The 22,678-nt window shown below is 45.5% G+C and overlaps 1 protein-coding gene across 3 annotated transcripts in view; it reads right to left on the reverse strand.

Annotated features, from left to right (window-relative positions):
* SPAG1 (sperm associated antigen 1) overlaps positions 1–22,678 on the reverse strand; it is a 1,022,992-nt gene that overhangs the window by 91,313 nt on the left and 909,001 nt on the right. For all 3 annotated transcript variants that reach the window (XM_085605177.1, XM_085605176.1, XM_085605178.1), the window contains one exon: positions 16,250–16,414. In XM_085605177.1, the coding sequence (XP_085461303.1) occupies positions 16,250–16,414 (165 nt within the window). The remainder of the gene's footprint in view (positions 1–16,249; positions 16,415–22,678) is intronic.

A 22,678-nucleotide genomic window follows, 5' to 3' on the forward strand; every position in this document is an offset into this window, starting at 1 on the left:
ATTGTTCCTGAATTTCTCCCATAGGCCCCATGTTTTGGAGTACTTCTGGGGCAACCCCGGGCTTGGAAAATAGTTTCCTCAACACGCATACACCAGAATAATAAAGCATGTTTGGAAAGTGTTTGATCACTCCAGAAGTGCATGGTAATTTAACTTTGGGGTAAGCTTTAGTGATTTTCCAAGGGCACTGGATATCTGCAGTTGAACTCCCACCCAAAACCCTTGGATTCTCGTGCACCTCCAACGGTGTGTATCAGGGAATCCAACATTTGACATTCCTTTAGACAGGCAGCAGTGGCTATTCTTCCCATTTTATACAGGCGTGTTCTAGTAAAGTAGGACCTATTAAGTATTCTAAGATTAATTAGTCGGAAGCCCGCTCTAATCGCAGCCTCCCTGGGGTACTGATAGGCCTTCCCTCAGTCTCCATCCTCCAGGACTAAAAGGTCGGGCTCCCATTTGTATTTAACGTTAGCTAAGTAGTCATGGGTGTTAGTGATCACAGGCCTATATATTTGGGATACTCTGTGTTTATGTAGGGGGGCTACGAGCACTCTGCTCTCCAGCGGGGATTTGTCTGCAATCTCATCAGAGGAATCTGTACCCGCTCAGTAGATGTTTAAGCAGTAGGTAACGGAACATCTGGGCTTCAGTAAGCTTATATTGTCATTAGAGTTTCTCAAATGGGAGCAGTCCTTCAGGACTCCATATGTCCCCAAGTTTTGATATGCGCAGAAGGTCCCATTTGTTAAACAACCCAGTCTCATTAGGTCTGTCAGCAGGGATAAGTCCTGCAGTGGTGTCTCTGGGATAAGTACCCCTCCTCCCCCAAATCTTAGTTCACGGTTTGCTTTCCTCATTATTTTGATAACTGTGACTTTTGGGGTCAGTGTCCAGCTTAGACTGATGGTCCCATAGAGCTCCCTGTGAAAACCCTGGGGTGACATGATTCTCCTGTCTGATTTCACTGAGGATTCCTGCTGGTCCCCAAATGCCTAATTATTAACCAGGAGGTTAGAGGCCCAATAGCAAACTTTTAGGTCTGGTAAGGCTATGGGGATTTTGTCAGTATGTGTAGCGCTATTCTGGGGGTGACTCCACCCCAAAGCAAGTATCATGTGATGCTAGCCACCCCTCAAAAGAAGGAGCTTCCAATCTCGTACGTTGTATTTTGCAGCATATAGAGGAACCAGGGCAGGGCGATCATTTGAAACAGGGCCGCCTGGGCCATTAGGTGGACCCTGTAAGGTGTATTTGGCAGTATGTGAAGGAACCAGGGCAGGGAGATCATTTTAAACAGGGACCCCCAGCCTATTAAGGAGAGGGGACGTTTCCTCTAATGTTCCTGTCTTCTAGTTCTCCAATATTCTTCACAGATTCCTACGGATAAAGACTGACTGGTCTTGTGTGATGCATGCCCCCAAGTATGTAAATCCTTCGGTTGTCCACTGTAAAATATTCCCCCAATCCACTGGTGGTCACTGACGGACTATGCCACTGATTTATGCTAAATAGTGCAGACCCCCATGTATTCCCTGAAAATGTGTAGCATCTTAACAACCTGGTTCTTCTATATGTAACTTCTGCTTCTTCTATATGTAACTGATGCTGTGGGTCATAAGAGAAAACATCCTCCTATTCCTCGTCCCAACGAATATTTCTCAGCTATGCGTTACAGCGAATCCAGTTAGCCAGGTGCTTCACTGCCAGGGCATAGAAGGGAGCATCCCTGCCATGTGCCGCACCCCAGGCAAAATTTCTGTAACATCAGCTCATTCACTCTCACTCTCTTGCCATGGGATCTGTATACAGTAATTTGATCCATGTCAAAATGTACGCAACCAGCCCATTTTATGTGGAACTGCCATAAGGTAAGGGAGCCGTAAGCCTTTTTCATGTCAAGGGCCAGCACCACTGCCGGCTCCCAGATCTACCTCGCCCTGGCCAACACCCCAAAGAGGCACAACAGGTTATGTCTTGTCGCCCTGTAGGGCACAAACGCGGACATATCTGCATGGATAAGCTTATCTATCACTTGGTACTGGCAAGTATTTCAGCCAAAATCTTGGTCTCCATATTCAATAGAGATATTGGTTGGTACGAGGAACAATCCCCGGGGGTCGACCCTGTTTACATACGAGGGTGATTGTGGCCAATCTGAGGTCTTGTGGCAGGGAGCCCTCCTCCCAACCCTCAAGGTACATCCACAGAAGCGGTTCCCCTGGTAAGCCTCTCATGCACTAGGAAAATTCGGAGTGATAGCCACTAGGGCCTGGGGGGATGGCTTCATTGGTTCTGCTGGGCCGTGTACAACAAGGAGAGGGTCCGAGCTGAAAGGCCCTTAACAAATCTCCTATATCTCCCAGGGAGATGCGGTACAGGGACTCAAGATGGGAGGTAAAGGCTTCCGTCCTTCAAGAGTCTGTAGATTTCAGACCCATCATTGCCCGTCTTCTCTATGTGCCAGCTAGGCCAATAACTTGCCTCATCTATTGCCGACCTCATAGAGGATATGTTGCTTGCTATGGCAGATCATCCATGCTTCACCCTCTACCACTTGTCTGTACTCCTCACTCAAGAGTTCTATATGATGCAAGTGCTCCCCCTGCGGGTCCTGGAAGTATTGTGTTTCTTCCGTTCCCAGACGTTGTTCCAAGTCCCTCACCTTTTCCTACCTGCCCTTTTGTTTGCCTGCACAGATGGCAATGAGTTGTCTCCGTACTCACTGCTTTATATGCTTTCCACTGAGTTACTTCTGACGTCACCAACCTCGTGTTCTCTTTCAGGTAGGCTTCGGTGGTCTGTCTCCGCTTTCCCCCAGTGTTCCATTCCCATAACAAGCAAGGGTTGAGTCTCCCACTACTTTTTATTGGTGACCAGGCACCAACCCTCCATCCATTTCTCGCCCACTTATGGGAGAGCAAGGAACCAGGACTTGCCATCAGAAAGGATCTTTTAACTATGTCGGGTAATAGCATCACATATTGCATATTCAGTTTTCTCAGTTCTGCTTTCACTCTTTCAAAGCATCTTTGCTTTGCCTGTACCTTCTGGCTCGAAGAAGGTCTTGGTCTGGTCCCACTCACTTCTCTTGCCCTTCGTCGGAATCAACCGCGCCATCTTCTTTCTTGTGCCTTAAAATGTATTTGTCAAGCTTATTGGCTGGTACCAGTTTGTGCTCTTTCTTTAGTCCCATAGCGTTGTCTTGCAGGGATTAGGCAGTCCTTGCCCGAATGCAGCCCCTCCGGCCCGGCGGCCCATGAGACGCTGCTGATATGTCTAGTATTTGGGCCCCTCTTCTGGCTACAGCGTTTTACATCCCCTTAATGTCCAGTGGTGTATACGCGAAAGATGTCAACTCATGGACCTGCGGAGAACCCCCACCCCTATCACCTCTGGGGGCCATGCTCCCCATCACCAAGTGGTATCTGTATTGGTAGCCTTGTGACCTTTGGCTCACCGCTCCCGGTCATGGGTATCCGCTCCACCCCAGGGCTAGGCCCTCCAATTCGTCCTTGGGTTGTGTGTGTATGTGGGGGGGGGGGGGGGGGGGGAGAGTAGGGGGCAGGGGACCATCCTCCAGGCTCCCTCGGGTCTAAAATTACCTTCAACCCCACTGGTCCCATAGTCTACTCATGGCTGCCGAAGTGAGACCCCACTCTGCTCCTCCATCGGGCGCTCAGGTTTGTCCTGGGTGCCCCCTCATTTCCAGGAGAGTTGGGCACTCAGTTGTGTGGGCGGGCGTCTCCTGCGCCGCAGCAGAGAGGGGCACGTGACTCCAACCCTAGTGAAGCCACTTGTATTTTACCTACCGTCATCCTGTCTGCCTGCAAGCATATTCCTAGTTTGCTGAATTATGATACAGCAAGGAAAAGGAACATGCAAAATGCTCAGCAAGAAAGTCACCCATGGCAAGGAGAGAATTAGCTGCATTTTACACATGAACACAGGTAAGAGTCACTTGTATGGAGAAAGTACTTAAAGCAGGAGAAGTGTGTGGAGGAGTCAAGAAGTATGGGGCATTGCCTAAATGTACACTACGCTTTTTACTGAACATATCCAGATGGTTGCTCAGATGGTAGGCATTTCGCACATGTGTGTGAAACAGGAAGCCCATACTCAAAATAAGAAGAAAAGGACAGCACCTCAAAAGCAAAGGAGGGCCAGGCTCTACACTACGGTTTCACAAAGTACACATACGACATATATACATACTAATAAAAGAAACACCACCTATCTCTGTGGCTTCAAAATACTATGGGGCTAAAGACACCAAGCAGGCTACTGGCTTGCTTTGAAAGAGACTGTCTTTTTTTAGGAAGACCATAAGCAACTAAAAGCTAATTGGATTGCTGAAAATGCTTGGTCTTGTCGATTTAACATTTTAGACACCTTCTGAATATGAAGTATTCTTACTGATGCATTACTTGAATTTTGGAAAAAGATCTTTAAGACTAGTGGAAAATTCAAATGTCAGTCGAAACGTTTTGAAAAAAGTGCAGATTTATTCTTGGGATGAATCCATCATCACAGAATTGCTTAAAAGTGCATTTAATTGAGCATGCATAAATTTTGCTCACACTTCAAGCACAATCCAATGCCAACAGGATGGCCATTTTCCAAGAGAGTTATTTTAATTCTGCTTTGTGAACTGATTTGAAGGGACTTCTCATTAACTGAGATATGACTGTATTAAGTTGCTATAGAGTGCTGGATGCCTTTATTGGAAGAACAACTCTAGAGAGACCTTTAGAGCAGTGATTCCCAAACTTAAGTCCCATGATTCATTTTTTTGAATGAGAAACTTTCAACACTCATCTAACTTTAATGGATATGTGCATCGTGTGGTAGTGCACTATCATCTACAAACAGGGCATTTTCCATTGAAGTGGTCACTAAATATGCACGGACATACAGTTTTCCTTATAAAACTATATTGGATACAAATGATATTGTGTGGAAATCGGGTTTCAGTGAACGGTTACTATTTGTGCATGGCCAAGTAATGTGTCTTCATTTGTTTTGATCCTATCAAAATCTTTGCTTCCATCACACTTCAGAATGACCAAAAAATGCGGCAACTGCTGCGTACAGTTCATTTACAGATATTTACATTTTGGTGTGTTACAAAAATGTACATCCTACAGGCTTTTTTTTCACACACTCTGTACCCGAGCAAGATTGTCATAAAATTACTAGCTTTCACTTCTCTGATTTCAAAGTGAGTGGAGATTGTAAACAACAAGCCCCAAGGTAAAAAAATATAAGCAGCAATTTGCCAAAAGACATAGCGTGACATTTGACATCAGTCTTTGAAGCGCAGCAAATGTTACATGATAAATACAGCATTTGAATACCTCTTTTTTTATTGCTTGAACTTTTGCGACCCATCAAAAATCAGCTCTCGACCCACAAGTGGGTGGTGATCCACAGTTTGGTAAACACTGCTCTAGAGAAATGCTTCGAAAAGCCTGTTGAATCAAAGTGAGTTGATCTGCTGTTCTTCCAAAGCATGAAATGGAAGCCAAATGGCCTTGACCAATGAATGATTTAGGCCTGATCTTTCCAAATGAAGCATATAAGATAGGATCGACATCCCTAAACGTTGCTTGCAGAGTTGTACGTACAGGGATCGGATTTTCAATTTGCAGTTGTTTGGCTAAACTCGTCAGCTGAAATAACCTCTCTTGGATGGGAAGGCTTTAACTAAAACTATGTCCTGTACTGCTCTTGGAAAATGGATGTTCTTGCAGGGATTCGTCTTTGTTATAGCTAAGTTCTAACCTGTTGAAGCGTTACATCCAGGCCTTTGGTATAGGCTTTTATTGTTCTGGAGGGTTCACAAGCCAGTCATCCAGATAGGGGGAATACTTATTTTGCGAGACGTGCCGCAATTGGAGCCACACATTTTATGAATATAGTTGCAGCAGATGGGTGGTAGAATGAGAGGACTTTGAACTAATAAAGGTGACCGGCCACTTAAAATCTCAGGTATTTATGATGTTTGGGCGGGGGCATGAAAATATGCATCTTGTATGTCTAAGAATTGCATCCAACCTCCCCCTCCTGTAGAAGCAGAAGGTCTTCTGTGTAAAGTTACCATGTAAAATGTTTGGGTTTTGGAAAACTTGTATAATTGTTGCAGAACTGAAATTGGACTCCTTTTGCCGGATTATTTTTTTAAAGAGGAAAAATGAGAGCAGAAACCTACATTTTACTTGGACTTTCGAACTACCCCATCACTTTTTTTTTTTTTTTTTTAACATGGTGAGGATCTTGGCTTGCAACAGACAAATATTCTGATGGGGCCTCTTGTGTGGCAGTGTAGGTGGCGGCTTCTGAATGAACCCCCATAAGTGGCCAAATCATCCAGCACTTAACAATCCGATGTTATAATAGCTCATTCTTCATATAACAAAAAATCTTACAACCTATAGGACTGATTGGAGACAAAATTACTGTGACAGTTGCATGAGTCACGCCACTGTCTCCTTAATCATTCTTGGCTTCTTGACTATTGTCATTTTTCCTATGAGCAGCCTGTTTCTGATAGAATGCTGGAGGTGGTGACATGCTGTACTGTAGTGCTTTCTGGTGGTGGTAAGGCTGCTGATTAAACTGGTATGGTTGATACATATTGGTTTACTGCCCTATGAGGAGAACAGACTCCTTCCTTTAACTCCCTGAAATGGCTATGACTGCCTATGTGAAAGTGCTCCCAGTGATTCTCCAGTGTCAGTATCGGATTTTAAAGATTGAAGAGCTTTGTCAACAAGTCATCCAAATAGTGATTCATATGATATATTCAGTATTCTACTTTAAACCTTTGGTCTAAAAAAGGTAGATTGCTGCCATCCTTGTCTGTGTAAAACATCTGCCCCGCAAGACGTCTGAAACCTGTCTTGGCAATGTCCATAGTTGCATTTATTGCAGATGATGCCCATTTCCCCTCGGGGAGGGAACTTTACATGAACCTTTTTGTCTTCCGGCTGTAGGCCTAAGTAAGGCACTATATCTTACCAAATTTGTCTGTTGCATCAGGCAAGTACTGTGTTGAATGCCTTATAGCATAAAACATTATGCAGATATTGTCCAGTCTTTTGCCTTCTCTATTAGGTGGTGAAGTGCATGGGGGTGTGGGACTCCCCACACCCCCATGGGAACTATGCCATGGGAGTCCAGAAGAAGCGGGGTTACTTTCTAGAAGTAAAAAGACGCTTGCATGAACTGGACATTCCATACTCAATTCACTTCCCGGCTCGCCTTAAAGTCACAACTGATGGAGCTACACATTTCTTTGATACGGCGGTTGCGGCCTGGTCCTGGCTGGAGTCTACCGCTCGACTGGGAACGTCCCCGAAGCACAGGGAGGGTGCACCACCAGCACATCCTCGTTCGAACACTCGTGGGAGAAGACGTCTGCTCGCCCGCCCTGCTCAGCCCTCCCAACCACGTACAGTACCGAACCCGGAACAGGTGATTCAGGAACATACAGAGGTCCTACAAGCTGCGGCCCCGCTGGGTAGCCACAAGTTGGATAGGGATCACGACGCCACTCCTGATCTCCCCTTCAGCGATGATAGCTCCTCTGTGGCTTCGCCTCTCATAGAGGAGTCTGGACTACCTCCAGCTGTCACGCCTCGTACGACAGATGAGCTGTTCTGAAGCCTTTGATTCTATCATATGTTGTACAAGATAATGTACTATCCTGTATGCCTTTAACTCCTTAGTATAGCTCACTTGGCTGGCCTTAGCTGATCATCCACTGAGTGCTCCATAGCCATCCATGTGTCACTCTCCTGTTAAATCTATGCACCTGGCACACCACCTCGTGGGCACATTCCTGCGTCATATGGGGGCCAGTAGTGCAAACACTCCTATAACACCTCCAGCGCTCACGACACGCCACACCGCCACTCTCCTCGAACGAATCAGTTAAACTGTTGTAGCGGGTCATTTTTCTTCCCCAGTTTGGGCGGATACATTTTGTCACTCTGACAGGGGAAGACATATGGTAACTGGATTTGGACAATCTCCATTTGTCCTTACGCTCTCTCCGCCTTCATAATCTCGGTCTATAACTCGCTGTTGCATGTGCCCAGGCGATACACACTTTAGCGGGTGCAGCCTCCAGCTTACTTCTCCTGTATCACACCATGCCCCCACCAGGCGCAGACCATGTATACACCCATACACACCTCCCTAGAAAATGACGCTTATTAACATGCTAACATCCTCCCTTGGAATGTGAAGGGGATTGCATACTCCCTCACGTCGCTATGATACATACACCTATCTCAAACGGGAGTCAATACACAACGTTATTGCAGGAAACACACCTCACTTTGTTGGAGACACATCGTCTCCGCCGTAGGTGGCACGGGCAGGTATTTGCCACGGATTATTCTGCACATGCCAGAGGAGTACTAATCTGGGTGAGGCCAGGCACCCTATTTCAGGTTGACGAATCTGTGATAGACAAGGATGGGCATTACATCTTTGCACGAAGCCACCTGGATAGACGGCACATGGTAGTTCGGGAGATATATGCCCCTAACTCTGAGCAGGCATCATACTGGCAGTCCCTATCAGCTATCCTAGCGCCTTACTTTTGCTTATAGGTGGGGACTTTGAAGGGGTACTTGACACGTCTTCAGACAGATCCTCCCCCCTCTCCTGCACAACTGCGCTGTCAAATGCTCAATCACTATGAGACTAGCTCGCTCATTGGCACAGGACTGTTATCTGGCAAGCACAACACGCGGTGACTAAACTTTACTCATTTTTCTCCCACCCCAACAACCTACCCGCATTGACCGTTTTGTAGGACTTCCAGGTTGTCACCATAACGACTAACTGGGACGCACGCATTCAGACCACAATCCTCATCTCATTCAGCTTAGATGGCCAGGCCCGACCAAATCACAAGCTTGTGGCGCCTTCAACTGACCGCATTGGAGGACTCAGCCTACCGTGCAACCGTAGGGGAAGCCATATGCACATATTTTGACGTTAACGTGGGCACAGGAACAGACGCAGGTTCGGAGTGGGAAGAACACAAGGCAGTGATATGGGGCCGTTGCCTGGGCCTGACTTGGGGCATCCGCAAGCAACTGGACATGGAGGTGTTGCATATAGAGCACTCGCTTCTCCAGTTGGAGTCTGCCGCAGTGGCTGACCCCACGGGAGCCCAGCCCTTCGCAGAGGCAAGACACAAGCATGCGGAACTCTTGGAAAGATTGCGATGTCTGAATTACGCTGCCCACTCTGCCCGCTGTCATTCCTCCGCGGACAGAGCAGGTGGGCTACTGACTTGGTTAATTAGGCAGGAGCAAGCGCGACAGCCAGTCCTCACGCTGCACTCGTGTGCAAGGCACCTACTCTACACCCAATCGGACATACATGCTGAGTTCATAGCGCACTATAAAACACTATATAGTGTGCGCAAAGTGCCAGACATGCACAATCTGGAAGAGTTCCTCTCTCCCCTTCCCAGCCATCACACCGCAACAACGGGACGAACTAGACGAACCGGTCACCCTCTTGAGGTACAAATGGCCATTAAGTCGTTGGCCACCAGTAAAGCTCCGGGCCCAGATGGCTTGCTGGCCGAATACTATAAGGCATACGCTGTGGATCTGGGCCCCCCCATCTACTGGCCCTCTATAAGACCTCACAAGAGAAGTCCAAACTACCTGCATCGTTATGCGAATCCCTCCGGGTCTCCTTACCAAAACCAGACTGTGACCCGGAACAATTGGGCGCTTACCGCCCTTTGGCACTTCTCAACACCGATTATAAAATATTGGCGAAAGTATTAGCAGAGCGACTGGTACTCATATTGGTGCATGCTGACCAAAATGGGTTTGTCCTATCTCGCAGCACGTCGCTTAACTTGCGTCTCTTTTTTTGAGTGGCCAGGTACGCGCCTGAACAGTGGCCACGCTCCAGGTGCTTGAGCCTAGACTTGGAGGAAGCATTTGATACCCTGGAATGGGACTACCCATTCGCTGTGTTAGCCAGGTGTTGCCTGGGCCCTCGCTATCTTCACCTGGTTAAACTCCTATACACTCTGCCCATGGCAAGAGTAAAAACAGGACACTATCTGTCCAGTCCAGTGTCCATCGGACGCGGTACCGGACAGGGCTGCCCTTTGTCGCCGCTCCGGTTTTCATTGGCCATGGAACCATTAGCAGCAACTATTCGGCTAGAGGGAGCAGAGTGGGGAATACCGCTTGTGACGCAATACACACAATCTCGCTCTACGCGGGTGACGACCTATAACTAGATGTCAGGGCTTCCCGAGATGCCACTGACAACACACACACAGAATTTGCATCACTATCTGGCCTCAAGGTCAACTGGGCCAAATCATGCCTATACCCCCTTGACTCATCCGCCACAGACCCAGGGCTAGCCATTACTGGTCAACAAGTCTGCTCGCAGCCGTCCAGTTTCCGCTATCTCGGTATCAGGATATAACACCAATCTAATGACCTACTAGACGGAAATGTCACGCGTGTGACATCCGCAATACGATCGCAGATGTAATTTTGGCACAACCTACCACTAACGGTAATGGGTCGTATTACCTTACTGAAAATGGTGGTGCTGCCCAGGTTGTTATACTTTATGAATTTACCGATCTATATCCGCCCTCCACTGTTTTGCTCCTTCGAGAGCAGGATGCATGAGTTCATATGAAACTCATGCATCTGTACCTCTAGCTAGATAAGGGGGGCCTCGCAGTGCCCCATATGGAATACTACTACTTGGCAGCACAGCCCAGGTGGGTCGCCAGATGGATGAGTGGGCACTGCATACAGGACACGGCTGCGCAGCACCAGGCTTGGCTGAGCTCATCCATTCTCAGACTATTTCACCCAGGAAGCCGGGACAAGACCCTGAAGCATTAAATGCTCGTAGTGTTCCATTGGTTCTTCAAACGTACCTTATTCCTTACCAAAGACTTTATACCATACATGCCTGCCCTCCCCCTATTGGGCACACAGAGGACAAAAGCACGTCACAAACGCAGACCTCCCCGCATGGGAAACAGCGGGACTGCAAACATTGGGCAATCTTTTGCGAGACGGACAGCTGATTCCTTTCCTGACACTAGTGTAAGATGGCGGACTCCCTCAAGGGCAGTTCCTGTTCCATGCCTCCCTAATTGTGGAGTTGAGAAAGCGTTGGGGCAACATGTCACAGGAACCGGCATTGCATCACACCATACAATAACTTCATACCATGGGCACAGGGAGATGGCTAATTAAATGGTTCGCCGACTCATTGCGCGAACACACACGGCTCACCGGCTAGATTCACAATTATTGAGATATTGCCTTACAAAACCCCAGTACTGATAAAGACTGGGAGGCCATCCTGCAGGGACCAGTTCGCATACCCAGAAATGCACGGTTCCGTCTCATACAACCGTACATAATCACAGGGCATACCTTACACCAGAGAACATTAATACTTTCGCCGCACCGATGCCCCGTGCCCACGCTGTCAGCAAGTGAATGCGAACCTGTTACATATGCTATGGTGCTGCCCTGGTTGCTTACTGGCCCATAGTCACCACCCAACTCACAGACTGTACTGAGCGTACAGTGGCAAACACCTGGGAGATTTGCATCCTTGGCCTGTACCAGAGATCCAAACACAAAGTGTTGGCACGCTTTATTGATCCAGGGCTGATCACTGCTTAACGCCTGATAACCAGGCGTTGGAAACACGCAGAACCACCTCCTTGGGAAGCTTGACACAGCTCTTTCCTTAATTGGGCACAAGCTGAGAGTGTGCAGCTGCGATGGGAAGATGGGCTGGGACTGCACCAGATCCCATTGGCATCAGCCTGGGATGCCATGCTCATGGACTTACAAAAACCCTGCCAGGAGTCCTGCTCCCCTGTCCCGGACACGCGGGCAGAGCCCAGTAGCCACTAACACCCTTAGCTGACATGCCCACCCGCGCCGCCACTGCACTTACATTCCTATCACTCAACAATGCACGCATTCCCCAACTGGGTGGGTGGCTGATCGCCAGAATTCCAGAGGCAGGCACAGTTGCACAGTGAATAGCTTGGGCACATAACCCGATACACCTGGAGATCTCAGAACCCCAGTTAACCCCCACCTCAACTCCCTTCACATGCACATCCGAGTTATTCTGAGGCCATTAAGTTAAGTAGTTCTGCCCGGCTACTGTATACAGGGACTATTTCAGCCCAGACTGCTACATTACGGCTATCGCTTCACTACATAATAGATGGTAGTAATGCATCTTGTACCTCTGATTTGTTGTTGACTCGACTTTATAATTCATGCCTTGAACTTGGATCATGACTGCATTTGTTACCCCTGCTTATACCTTAAAAATGTAAATAAAGAGATTTAAACAAAAAAAATCCTTGAAGTGGTTGTCGACAGTGGCAAGACGTCTGTTTTATTAGTCGGTGGTCTCCTCGTCAGTGGTACAGATATCGACGACTGGGTATTAGAGTGAATTCCAAAGGCAAAATTTGTTCAGATGTACGCTTGTCAGCAGGGGGATTTTAAGAGATTTTCTCTGTAAAAACCACTATCTGACACTGACTGAATTTTTGTGTAGGTTCCCTAAAAGAGAAGGGCATGTCCTCAAATGAATGAGAATTAACCCTCTTTAGGGCTTTCTTTGATGTTCTTGAGGAGCATTCTTATTCATTCTCAGAGGAAGAAATATCTCTAAACTTTGATTTCTGAAGCCATAGTAAAAGGCTACCCCCACTGTCTTGAGGATTTTTGTGGAAAGAGTACAATTGATTTTGCAGACCTTGTGGCCAAGATTTATGCACTAAATGCAATCTTTGCGAGGATACTCTGAGTGAAGCCTCATTTTTCCACAGGTTCAACATTGTCTGAAAGGATAATTTTTTTTTTTTAATAGGAATCAGACATGGTCTATTCACTCAGGATTATGAATTCCTAAGAGGTGATGAAATTCCTCACAGAAGTGTGAAACTAAGTTTGAAGCTAACTGAAGATGACTGAGCAGAGAGCTCAGGGGACTCAATTCACACATGATATGCGGTATATATATAAGATATGGTGGCCTCTAGGGGGTGTGGTGTGCACTGTGCTTTCTCCTCAATGGTTGAAGTTTAGATCTTTTGAAATGATGTGAATAGGCTACTAATATGACCATATTAAAGTCTTCCGTGCTATGTTTAATATTACACTAGTCTACATCTAACATGGAACATCCAGCTTGATGACCGTGATGATTCAAGCATGTGAATCTATAAAAGATCCAATGCTGGAGAACAGAATGGTTACATACAGCACTCTAGGAAACTCCAAGAAAGTTAATAAATAAATTGCATATTGAACTAGCTTACTGGCTGAGAAAAGGAGATGTTACATTTAAAACACTAAAAGTTAACATTTAGACACCCAACAGTATGTAGGACACTCTCATGAGTTGGTTACTAGCACAGTCACACATGCTGTGAATAACCTTTGGCTTGAATGGAGCACAGAACTGTTAAATGAGGGAGACAACTGTTTTCAATTATTCACCATCTCAGTAATTTGTAAAGCAAAATTAACTTTCAGTGATCTAAAGAAAAACACAGAGTTGGTGGTACATCCACTTCCACTTCAAAAGATATAGCCAGAGGCATTACAGTGACTGAGCCACTAAACCCAACCAGACAGAGGCTTTTTGAATACCAGAAAGGAGTTAAAGTTGCACCAAAATTTAAAGTTCTGCTATATGTTTAACATTATCTTAAAGATTTCCCCATTCTGTAGGGATATGCCTACACCCCGGGACCTGAGAAGGTTGAAGTGGGAAGGGACTTTTCTGAAGTACGTAAGTGTTAAAACCCTCCATGACCTTCAGAACCTCCTAGATCGCAATATTGGGGCGGTTCTCCGGGCGCTGTGCTCAAGTATAGATTTCTGGAAATCATTGACGCTGTCCATGGCTGGTAGAGTTGCCGTGGCCGATATGTGGTGCATCCCTGGCTCCTTTACTTTTTTCAACATTGCCCTTGCTTATTCCCAATCGGATCTTCCGAGACCTTGAGTCACTGATGATTCGCTAGATTCACGGACGAGCAGGCATAGGGTGACAATGTACGGAATTCCCACGCCCGGTGATGGAGGGGGGGGGTCTGGCTGCGCCAGACTCGGAATCCCATTACTTGGTGCCACAGTTGCAGTGTTTTAACCAATGGATACATCACCGAATTAATCCTGGTGTGTAGGTAGCAGACTTGGTTCTGGAATCTCAGGACCTGTTCTAGGTCCTTTTGAATCCCCATCAACATTTCCTGATTGCCTGGTTGCTGTTGGCTGTGCTGCCTATAGAGGACCCGCACATGGACACCGTAATCACCAGAGCTGCAGTGTCTGGTGGCTTGGGGTGGGGCTTGCGGGCGCTCGCGGAGTGACCCACTTATAGGGTGACTCTGTTGGGGGATCTCTTTAGAGAAAGAGAGCTTCTCTGGCTCCCAGGGGGTTCGTTCTTACTGCCCGAGCAGTGGTTGAGACGATTAAGAGACTTTGGAGGGCTGGTGCGATTGAGCCTTCTACCCACAAATGCTGCCAGCTACTCTGTACTACTACTGGCCAAATTAATGCAGTTACATGCCTTTATAGGGTTGATACTATTTTCCCACTCGCGGACCTGCAGGAGGAATGGGAGGCTGGATTAGAGATTTGGAACCCGGATACGAATTGGGTGAAAATTCTTGAATGCAATCCCGCAGTATCTTGAGATGCCAGGTGTAAATTAAAAGATTTTTTTTTGCTCAGAGCTTATCTCACCCCTGGTAAAATAAATAGCTTCTATTGGACAGCCGAGGTGACATGTTTCAGATGTGGTGAACATGGGGCTGAAATGTTTCATATGGTGTGGGCTTTCACCTCCCTTGCTGGGTTTTGGGAAATGGTGAAGGACTGCGTTAATGGGGTTTCTCAATGAACGATTCCTTGGTCACCTATGGCCTGCTTGCTGGGGAGATTCCAGCACCCAACCAATTGTAAAACCACTAATAGATTTACAGACTTCGTTCTGATTCTTGTGAAGCGAGAAATTACAATGCACTGAAAGACCAGCAGGGGTGGCAGATTAACTAAATGGAGGGAGGAAGTTGTTAAATGGGCATGGGTTGAGAGTAAAGTCCTGCGTCGAGAATTGAAGAGAGGATGCAACACAATTGACAGGGACGAGCATGGGAGAATCTAGTGGACTGTCTCAGGAACCCCAAATTGGATACTGCAGAGGGGTCCCCACAACTTGTAAACAGGTGAGATGGTCGGGCTGTTTAGCCATATTCTGTATCTGAACAGTGCAGGGATTGAGAAGATGCATGCACATCAGTGGGCTGAGCAGGCACTGTGTAACTGATGGTAATAGTGTCATGGGACAGTACAGCATGGGGCAGTGGGGAGGGGGTTTTGTTCTGCTAGGGGTGGGAAGGACCTGATCTGCAATACAATGTATACACTGCCTGCGAGCTTAATGATTACGTACACAGAGACGGTGTACTTTTGTAGCACTGTATATAATGAGTCGAATCTTTATGTTGTATTGGGCCCGGCGATGTTTTAAAAAAGGAAATAAAAATTTTGTAAAAAAAAAAAAAAAGCATATAGCACGTTTAACAAAATAAAAAAAATCAGTAACAAAAAAAATATCTTTAAGAAAACTGCTTGTACATACCTTCGAGCATTTAAAAAATAAATTTTTAAAACAACAAAGTAAGGCAGTAAAACTATTTAAACTCATTATGTTCATAACAAGACAAATAGCAGTGCATTGTAACAATAGCAAATAATAGAAAAATAAGATGATTTTACAAAGACAAACATTTCCAATATCTATATCCGGGCAACCACACTCCATTTCTTAAGCAACATGTGAAAATTGCATGGCCTATATATTTCCAACACCCTAATAAATAGTGAAGTTCTGATTTAACAAATCGCTTTGGGACAGAAAAAAAAAGTTTGTGGTAAAAGCCTCAGAAACCGCTTATCTAAATAAGTCACAATTTAAATCTTACTTTCTTGTTTAAAATGATACAGTTTGCTGCAGACAATATTTAGTCTTCAGCAATCGATATTTTTTAAACAGCACAATAGAGGCACACAAAAGGTTCCAGGTAATGTACAGTTTTTTCTGACCAAAATTGTGTTAAGTTATTTGGCTATCATACAGGTTTAAGAATCATTGTATTTAAAGGGCATGGTCATACCTCTTGTATTTGTATCTTTTTTCTTGGCTTTTCATGGCTGTTGGCTGTGATGTTTGTTGTTGCTCTTAGAGATTGTGTGACCTCTTCCAATTCCTTTTGAGCTTCAGAGACATTTGGATCCAAATGGAGTACTTTACTGAGATCATTGATACTGGCTTGGTAATTCTGTAAAATAAAGTCGTACAGTAACACATCATTTTGACACTGCTCTTTCAGTATTAAAATAAAAAAAAAAACTCATTACGGTTCAATATTCTTATTGAGTTAGAAGACAAAATATAACTTCTAATGACAGTACTGCCAGATGAACACCCTCGATATTGGCAACAATTCAGATAGCAGGAAGTCACGGTGTAGCCTAAGGGCTAGATATACTAAGATTCGATATCCAAAAGTTGGTTGCAAAATACATCCTGACTTTTTGCAAATTGAATCAGATTTCGTAACCTGACCTTTGTACTAAAAAATCATGTTGCAAAATAGGGAATTGCAGGGAGACACAGAATGACCTGACTAACTAATATTCATTAGGCATGTCACAATTTGTGTTACCCTCCTCCACCCCTGATTAGCTACAACAACAACGGTGGCCCACAGAAGACTTTCTTCCATGTGACTGCATTCCAAAACTGTTTTTTTTTGGTTTTGTTTTGTTAATCTGCCTTGGGTAAAATTGGTTTGTTGATTGAATGGGGAGTGTCCCCTGTTCAAGCAACAGCCACAATCCCTGTCAGGGTGAACGACAAATAGACACTAAATTAACTTTTTCTTAACCCGGTTTAGCTTGCCATAAAAAGCAGTCAGGCTTAAGTTAGGCGTAAAGTGTAAAGCTTTTATGCAGTACTCAAACAGTAATAAAGCTAAATACATGAAAAATCCCACACCAAAACAGAACAAGCATTTGCATTCCAATAGGTCTTGCATTGGTGAAAGTGAGTGCTATTGGGGTTGTAAATGGTAATGTTATTCCTTTTACACTCGAAGGCCAAAGCAAGTGCAACTGAAGCATGTTTCACACCACACGTGTGAAAAAACAGTACAAATGACTAACCAAGACTGTCAACAGTTTGAAAGCCTGCGTTTAATTTTACCACATACAAATCAGACTCCTTGAAACTGATTGCATATGTTGCCTTTGCATGTGGTTGAGTGCACACATAAGGGGGGGGGGGGGGGGGGAATGAAAATGAACATTCGGAGATGTCAGCTGGGCTGGCTGCTTGGAAGCAGTGCTGTCTTTTATACCTTCCTGATCTGAATGGCCCAGGGCTGAGCTGTAATGTGGTATTGCACTGCCCCAGCTCTGGGGACGACAGAAGCGATATGTAAAAACAGTCCGCTGCTGCTCTCAGTGTAGGTGACTGCTGTTGGGGAGAGGGAGTGATCAATAGGCTGCAGGCGGTGATGCTGAGTTAATTACATTTTAAGAACTTATCAGGAAGTTGGATTGTCCGTGTGTGCTGTGGAAATGTAGGTAGTGAAAGCGCAGTGTCCATGAAGCGAGTGCCGTGCTGAGACAAAACACTGCATTGTGCAGTGAGGAGCAGGGTTACTTAGACACGCCCTTAAGAGTCCCGAACACATCATATTGGCTGTGGGGTGCAAGAGATTTGTGAAATCGGAGGAAGAAAATTAACCGAAAGTATTATTGAAATGGTAAACTCTATTTAAATGGTTAAAAAGCCTTTTGTTTCTTAAAGGGTTACAAGTCTCACAGAGACTGACTGCTTTGACAACCGAGAAGCGCTCAGGAGACAGCGGCAAGGGAGGTTGTTGAGGATGGAGGAGGGGCGGGTAGATGAGAGACTGAGTTAGAAGCGCAAGTTAGCTCAACAGTGAACAGTGAGAGGGGGGTGACTGGGGGACGGGAGAAGAACCAGATGTCGGCTGAGCACGTTTGGAAAGGCAATAAATTGGTTTGCCAGTCTGAAATAAAGAATTGCAAATACGCTGTTGTGGATTATGGAAGAAAGTGGCGCAGTTCATAAACATTTAAAGGCGCACTTAAATTGGAAGCAGCGCGATTTGTAAATGCAGCCGCAAGGCCCTGGTATGTGTTAAAGCGCAGCGCTCACCTCTGCCACACCTTACATTTAAATTGAAAGCAGCGCAGTGGAGAAAAATTAAAGAAAGACGCACTGCAATGCCACTCCTTAAATTTAAAGTGAAAGCGGCGCCGTACAGAAATAAAAAGCGCGTGCCATGCTGTGTAATAAGAAGCCTGTGAAGCAGCAACAAGCCACCAAAAGTAACCTTATAAGACAAGAGTGCTCACAGAGTACCATAAATAACAGCGAAAGTAAGAACACATGTAGCAGGGGCAGTCCTCATGGGAGAATACAAAAGTTTACAAGAAGGGACTACTAAACATATTCAAGAATGAAAAGCCAGCATTTGCAAAGCCAGTAAGAGGAGAAGGAAAGGCGAAGCTGTGTCACAGCCCAATTTGCTTAAGTTATTATGTCCTCTGGTATCATAAAAGACAGGGGTAGCTCAGACACAACCAGAGGCTTGGAAGTGTAAAATAATAACTATCTACATTTGGCTATAAAGGTAATTATTGCAGCCTGTCTCTTGGTAATTAGTGGGTATTTTGCTGATTAGAGGAAACCCTTCAGTAGCAAACAGAAAGCCTCCTTCGAGGAAGGAGGGTTTATGCACTAGGGTAGACTTTTTGTAAACAGTAGGCATTTACTAACAGGTGGAATAACTGCAAATTATTATTATGACCTCAACTTTTACACCATCATACTAAGTAAAAAAGTAATGACAGTGTATATAATAAAGCAATGCACTGATAGGGACAGAATACACAATCAGTACAGCACATACACAGAGGTGTGTATTGTAATATGCACTGATGCAGTGTTCATGTAAGGTGCATTGTTCTTCAAGACCCTTTACGGACTGAACTGAGGGGAACAGAGTAACTTGAGGACTAACATATCTTTCGCTATGAAGGAATAGGCTTTGGTCTGGTAGCTATCCCAGTCGCTGTAGTACCAGAAAATAAACAGATTTGGTATGAAATGGGCCAGGCTATGCAGTGAAGCCCAGTGCAGGATCTCGTAGTCAGAGGGCTTGGAGAACCTTGTATGACCCAGAAAGCCAGAGAGCTTCTTCCTCCATAGAGGATATTCTTGGGTAGATGGTATTTTAGGACAAAAACAATACTATCACTGCCTGAACGTGTAAGGTTTCTATTACCTGAATGACAGCACTTTTATACAAGCCTATGAAATCTGGTTAGCTGTATTATTCTACCTAAGACCACAGAATTTGCCTTACTGTATTATTCAACCCTAACTATTCCTGTAGGTGCTATGTCATAATATATGATGGAGTTTTGACTAGCTACCGGAAATAAGAAATATTACATGTAGAAGTTTAAATAAATAACATGGTAGAAGGCAGGCAGTTTGAAAGTGCAGTTTCTCAATTGATTACTTCACATACAGCCTTTTAATCACAAGAGAAACTGCTTAAAAGATGCAGAACCTATTGTTTTTTTTAACAAACTGTATTTTGTGAACAATTTCTGGGGGGAGGGTAACCTCCCCAAGCTGGTTTGCTTGCTAAAATTCAGCACAGGTACTACACTGGACCACTTTCAAAAATCACCAGTCACCACTGATTCCATCCCTCACCTGGCTGCTCTGCATCTCCACTTTGCGGCGATTGCTAACCACTGCATTGTAGATAGGTTCATTCTTTATAAGGCTCCATATATAGAGAACCTCAAGTTTGAATAAACTTTCACAAACTTGTTATTTTAAGTTTCTTTAAAAAACTAAAGTAACAATTGCTCAATAAACAAAAAATTAAGGTGCGTTTGATATTCTAAGTAAAAACAATTATGATTCCATACAACAAAACAAAAGGATAAGAATTAACAGGATAAGAATTCACAGCTGCGCTGCCAGCGCAGTCGCGCAAACGTAGCAGCAATACTGTTATGATTTTCAGTCACCTGAGACATTTTACCGCCACATAGGGAAACAAGCAGTCTAATTATGTTCGATCATTAGCACCTTATTAAAACAGATCATTTACAAATAACTATATTGAAAAATTGGGATATGAAAAATAGACAACCTTTTTCCATGCTTGCTGATGTTTCGCCCTTAATAAAGCATTCTTCAAGGAGTGCCAACATTTATGATTTAGAGGAAATGAGTATACAAAGTCTTCCAAAAATAACTAATGCCTCAAACGCGCGTATAGTTGGTATATTATAGAAAAAAAGAAGCTCACTATGTATGTATGTTTGTCAACCGACTAGCGACTGACGTTCGCTTTTCAGTCCTCGAGGACAAGTTACTTACCTTCTGTAACGCCTTATCTGGCAGAGACATGATCTAGCCGCAGATTCCTTACCTTTGAACTTCCAGGTGTCAGGCTGGATCCGGAAGATTTTTCGCTGCAGTACCCCTGCGGGCAGGTAGATGGTGTTGGTCGACTCAGCATGCCGTTGCGTTTGTCATGATGTCTGCATCATCATTATAAACGGCACGCTGACGTCAGCACTTTTCACGACTTTCCACGCCAGAAGTACAGAGCCATGAAGAGACTGACCTCGGTGTGTTAAAAAAGAACAGATATGGCCCTAAAGGGGAACAGCCCTGACACTAAACTAATGTGCGGGGAGGATGGGTGGGTCGGTAAGGAATCTGCGGCTAGATTATGTCTCTACCAGATAAGGCGTTTCCCAAGTTAAGTAACTTGTTCATCTGATAGAGACATCTAGTCGCATATTCCCAAGTTTTAAACCAGAAAATCCTGCAGAGCGGCCAAACAGACCCTCTCTGCGAATCTGAGAATCCAGGCAATAGCGTTTGGCAAGCGTGTGCAGAGATGCCCACGTGACCGCTTGGCAGATATCAGCAATTAGAACCCCACACTGAAGGGCTGTGGTGGATGCCTTCACCCTGGTGGAATGGACCCAAAGGACTTCAGGAGGCTGCTTCTTCGCCAAGGCATAACAGATATTTATACAGAGGATAACCCAATGAGAGATAATCCTCTTTTGAACAGCATGCCCCTTCTTCGCTCCCACATATCCTATAAAGAGTTGGTCATCCACCCGGAACTCTTTAGTGTGATCAAGGTAGAACGATAACACTCTGTTGGATCCAGACGATGGAGACGCTCCTCTTCTTTGGAAGGGTGCGGAGGTGCATAGAAAATGGGAAGAGTAACAGAATATCCCTGATGGAAGGGAGTTACAACATTGGGCAAAAAGGATGCCCTAGTTTTCAGTACCACTTGGTCCGGAAAGAGTGTCAGGCAAAGAGGCCGTGATGACAGTGCCTGCAGGTCGCTCACCCTCCTGGCAGAGGTAATTGCCACCAAAAAAGCTGTTTTGATAGAGAGCAACTGTAGAGGGCAGTTGTGCAGTGGTTCAAACGGTGTGCCCACCAAGAAAGTAAGGACCAAATTAAGGTCCCACTGTGGCATAAGAAAAGGAGAAGGCGGAAACATGTGGGTTAACTCCTTCAAAAACCTCTACACCAGAGGGGACTTAAAAAGCAAAAGCTGATTTGACGGCCGAAAGGGCTAAAAAGGTAGTCCTTCAAGTGCCCAAAGCAGAGCCCTGCTGGGCCAAGGAAAGGTTAAACAAAAGAATATCTGCCAAAGATGGTGATAAGGGGTCAATTGACCGTTCTGTACAATATTTACAAAATTTGTTCCATCGGCTGGTTGATATTGATTTTGTAGGGGGACACCTGGCTGCCAGAATAACTTCACAGACTTCGGGAGAAAGGTCTTCGGGAGAAAGGTCAAAAGCTCTCAACTGTCGCCGCTAAATCTACACGCAAGGTGGCAAAGAGTAGACCGGTTCAGGTGGAGGACCCTGCCCTGCTGCTGGGACAAAAGAACCTCCTCGAACGGTGAGTTTCCTCCGTCTAGTTGCGCCACCGACAGGGTGAAAATGAAGCACGCTTCAACGTCTTGTGCTTTTTGTGGTGCCTCTTACCGGACTTCGACGAAGAGGACTCCGATCCACCGCAACAATGCTCGGACAAACCTCTCGACTGGGAACGAGATTGGCGAGGCAACCTCTGTGGTGCCGGACGCTGGGCTGCGAGCACCTTTAGGGGCGGGCCCCTCAAAGCCTTCGTTGCCATGGCCCAGCAATCGGAGCATGACTTTGTGCTGTGGTCGCGCTACAGGCACATGAGACACACTAAGTGGGGGTCCGTGACCGACATGGCTCGGTGACAGACGCCGCACAGCTTGAACCCAGAGGTCTTCTGGCTAGATATCCCTAGCACACGAAAAGGAGTCGGAGAAAGTCTGGCAAAAATGACAGGGCGTAAGCTCTCTTTGACGGATCTGCACTGGCTGGCACGGAAAGAAAAGAACGGACGCAAGCGTGGCGGTTATGATAATGACATGGACGTCACAATGACGATGAACACGACGCCG

Source organism: Triturus cristatus, chromosome 5_1 (assembly GCF_964204655.1).
Source record: "Triturus cristatus chromosome 5_1, aTriCri1.1, whole genome shotgun sequence".
Classification (NCBI taxonomy): Eukaryota; Metazoa; Chordata; class Amphibia; order Caudata; family Salamandridae; genus Triturus; species Triturus cristatus.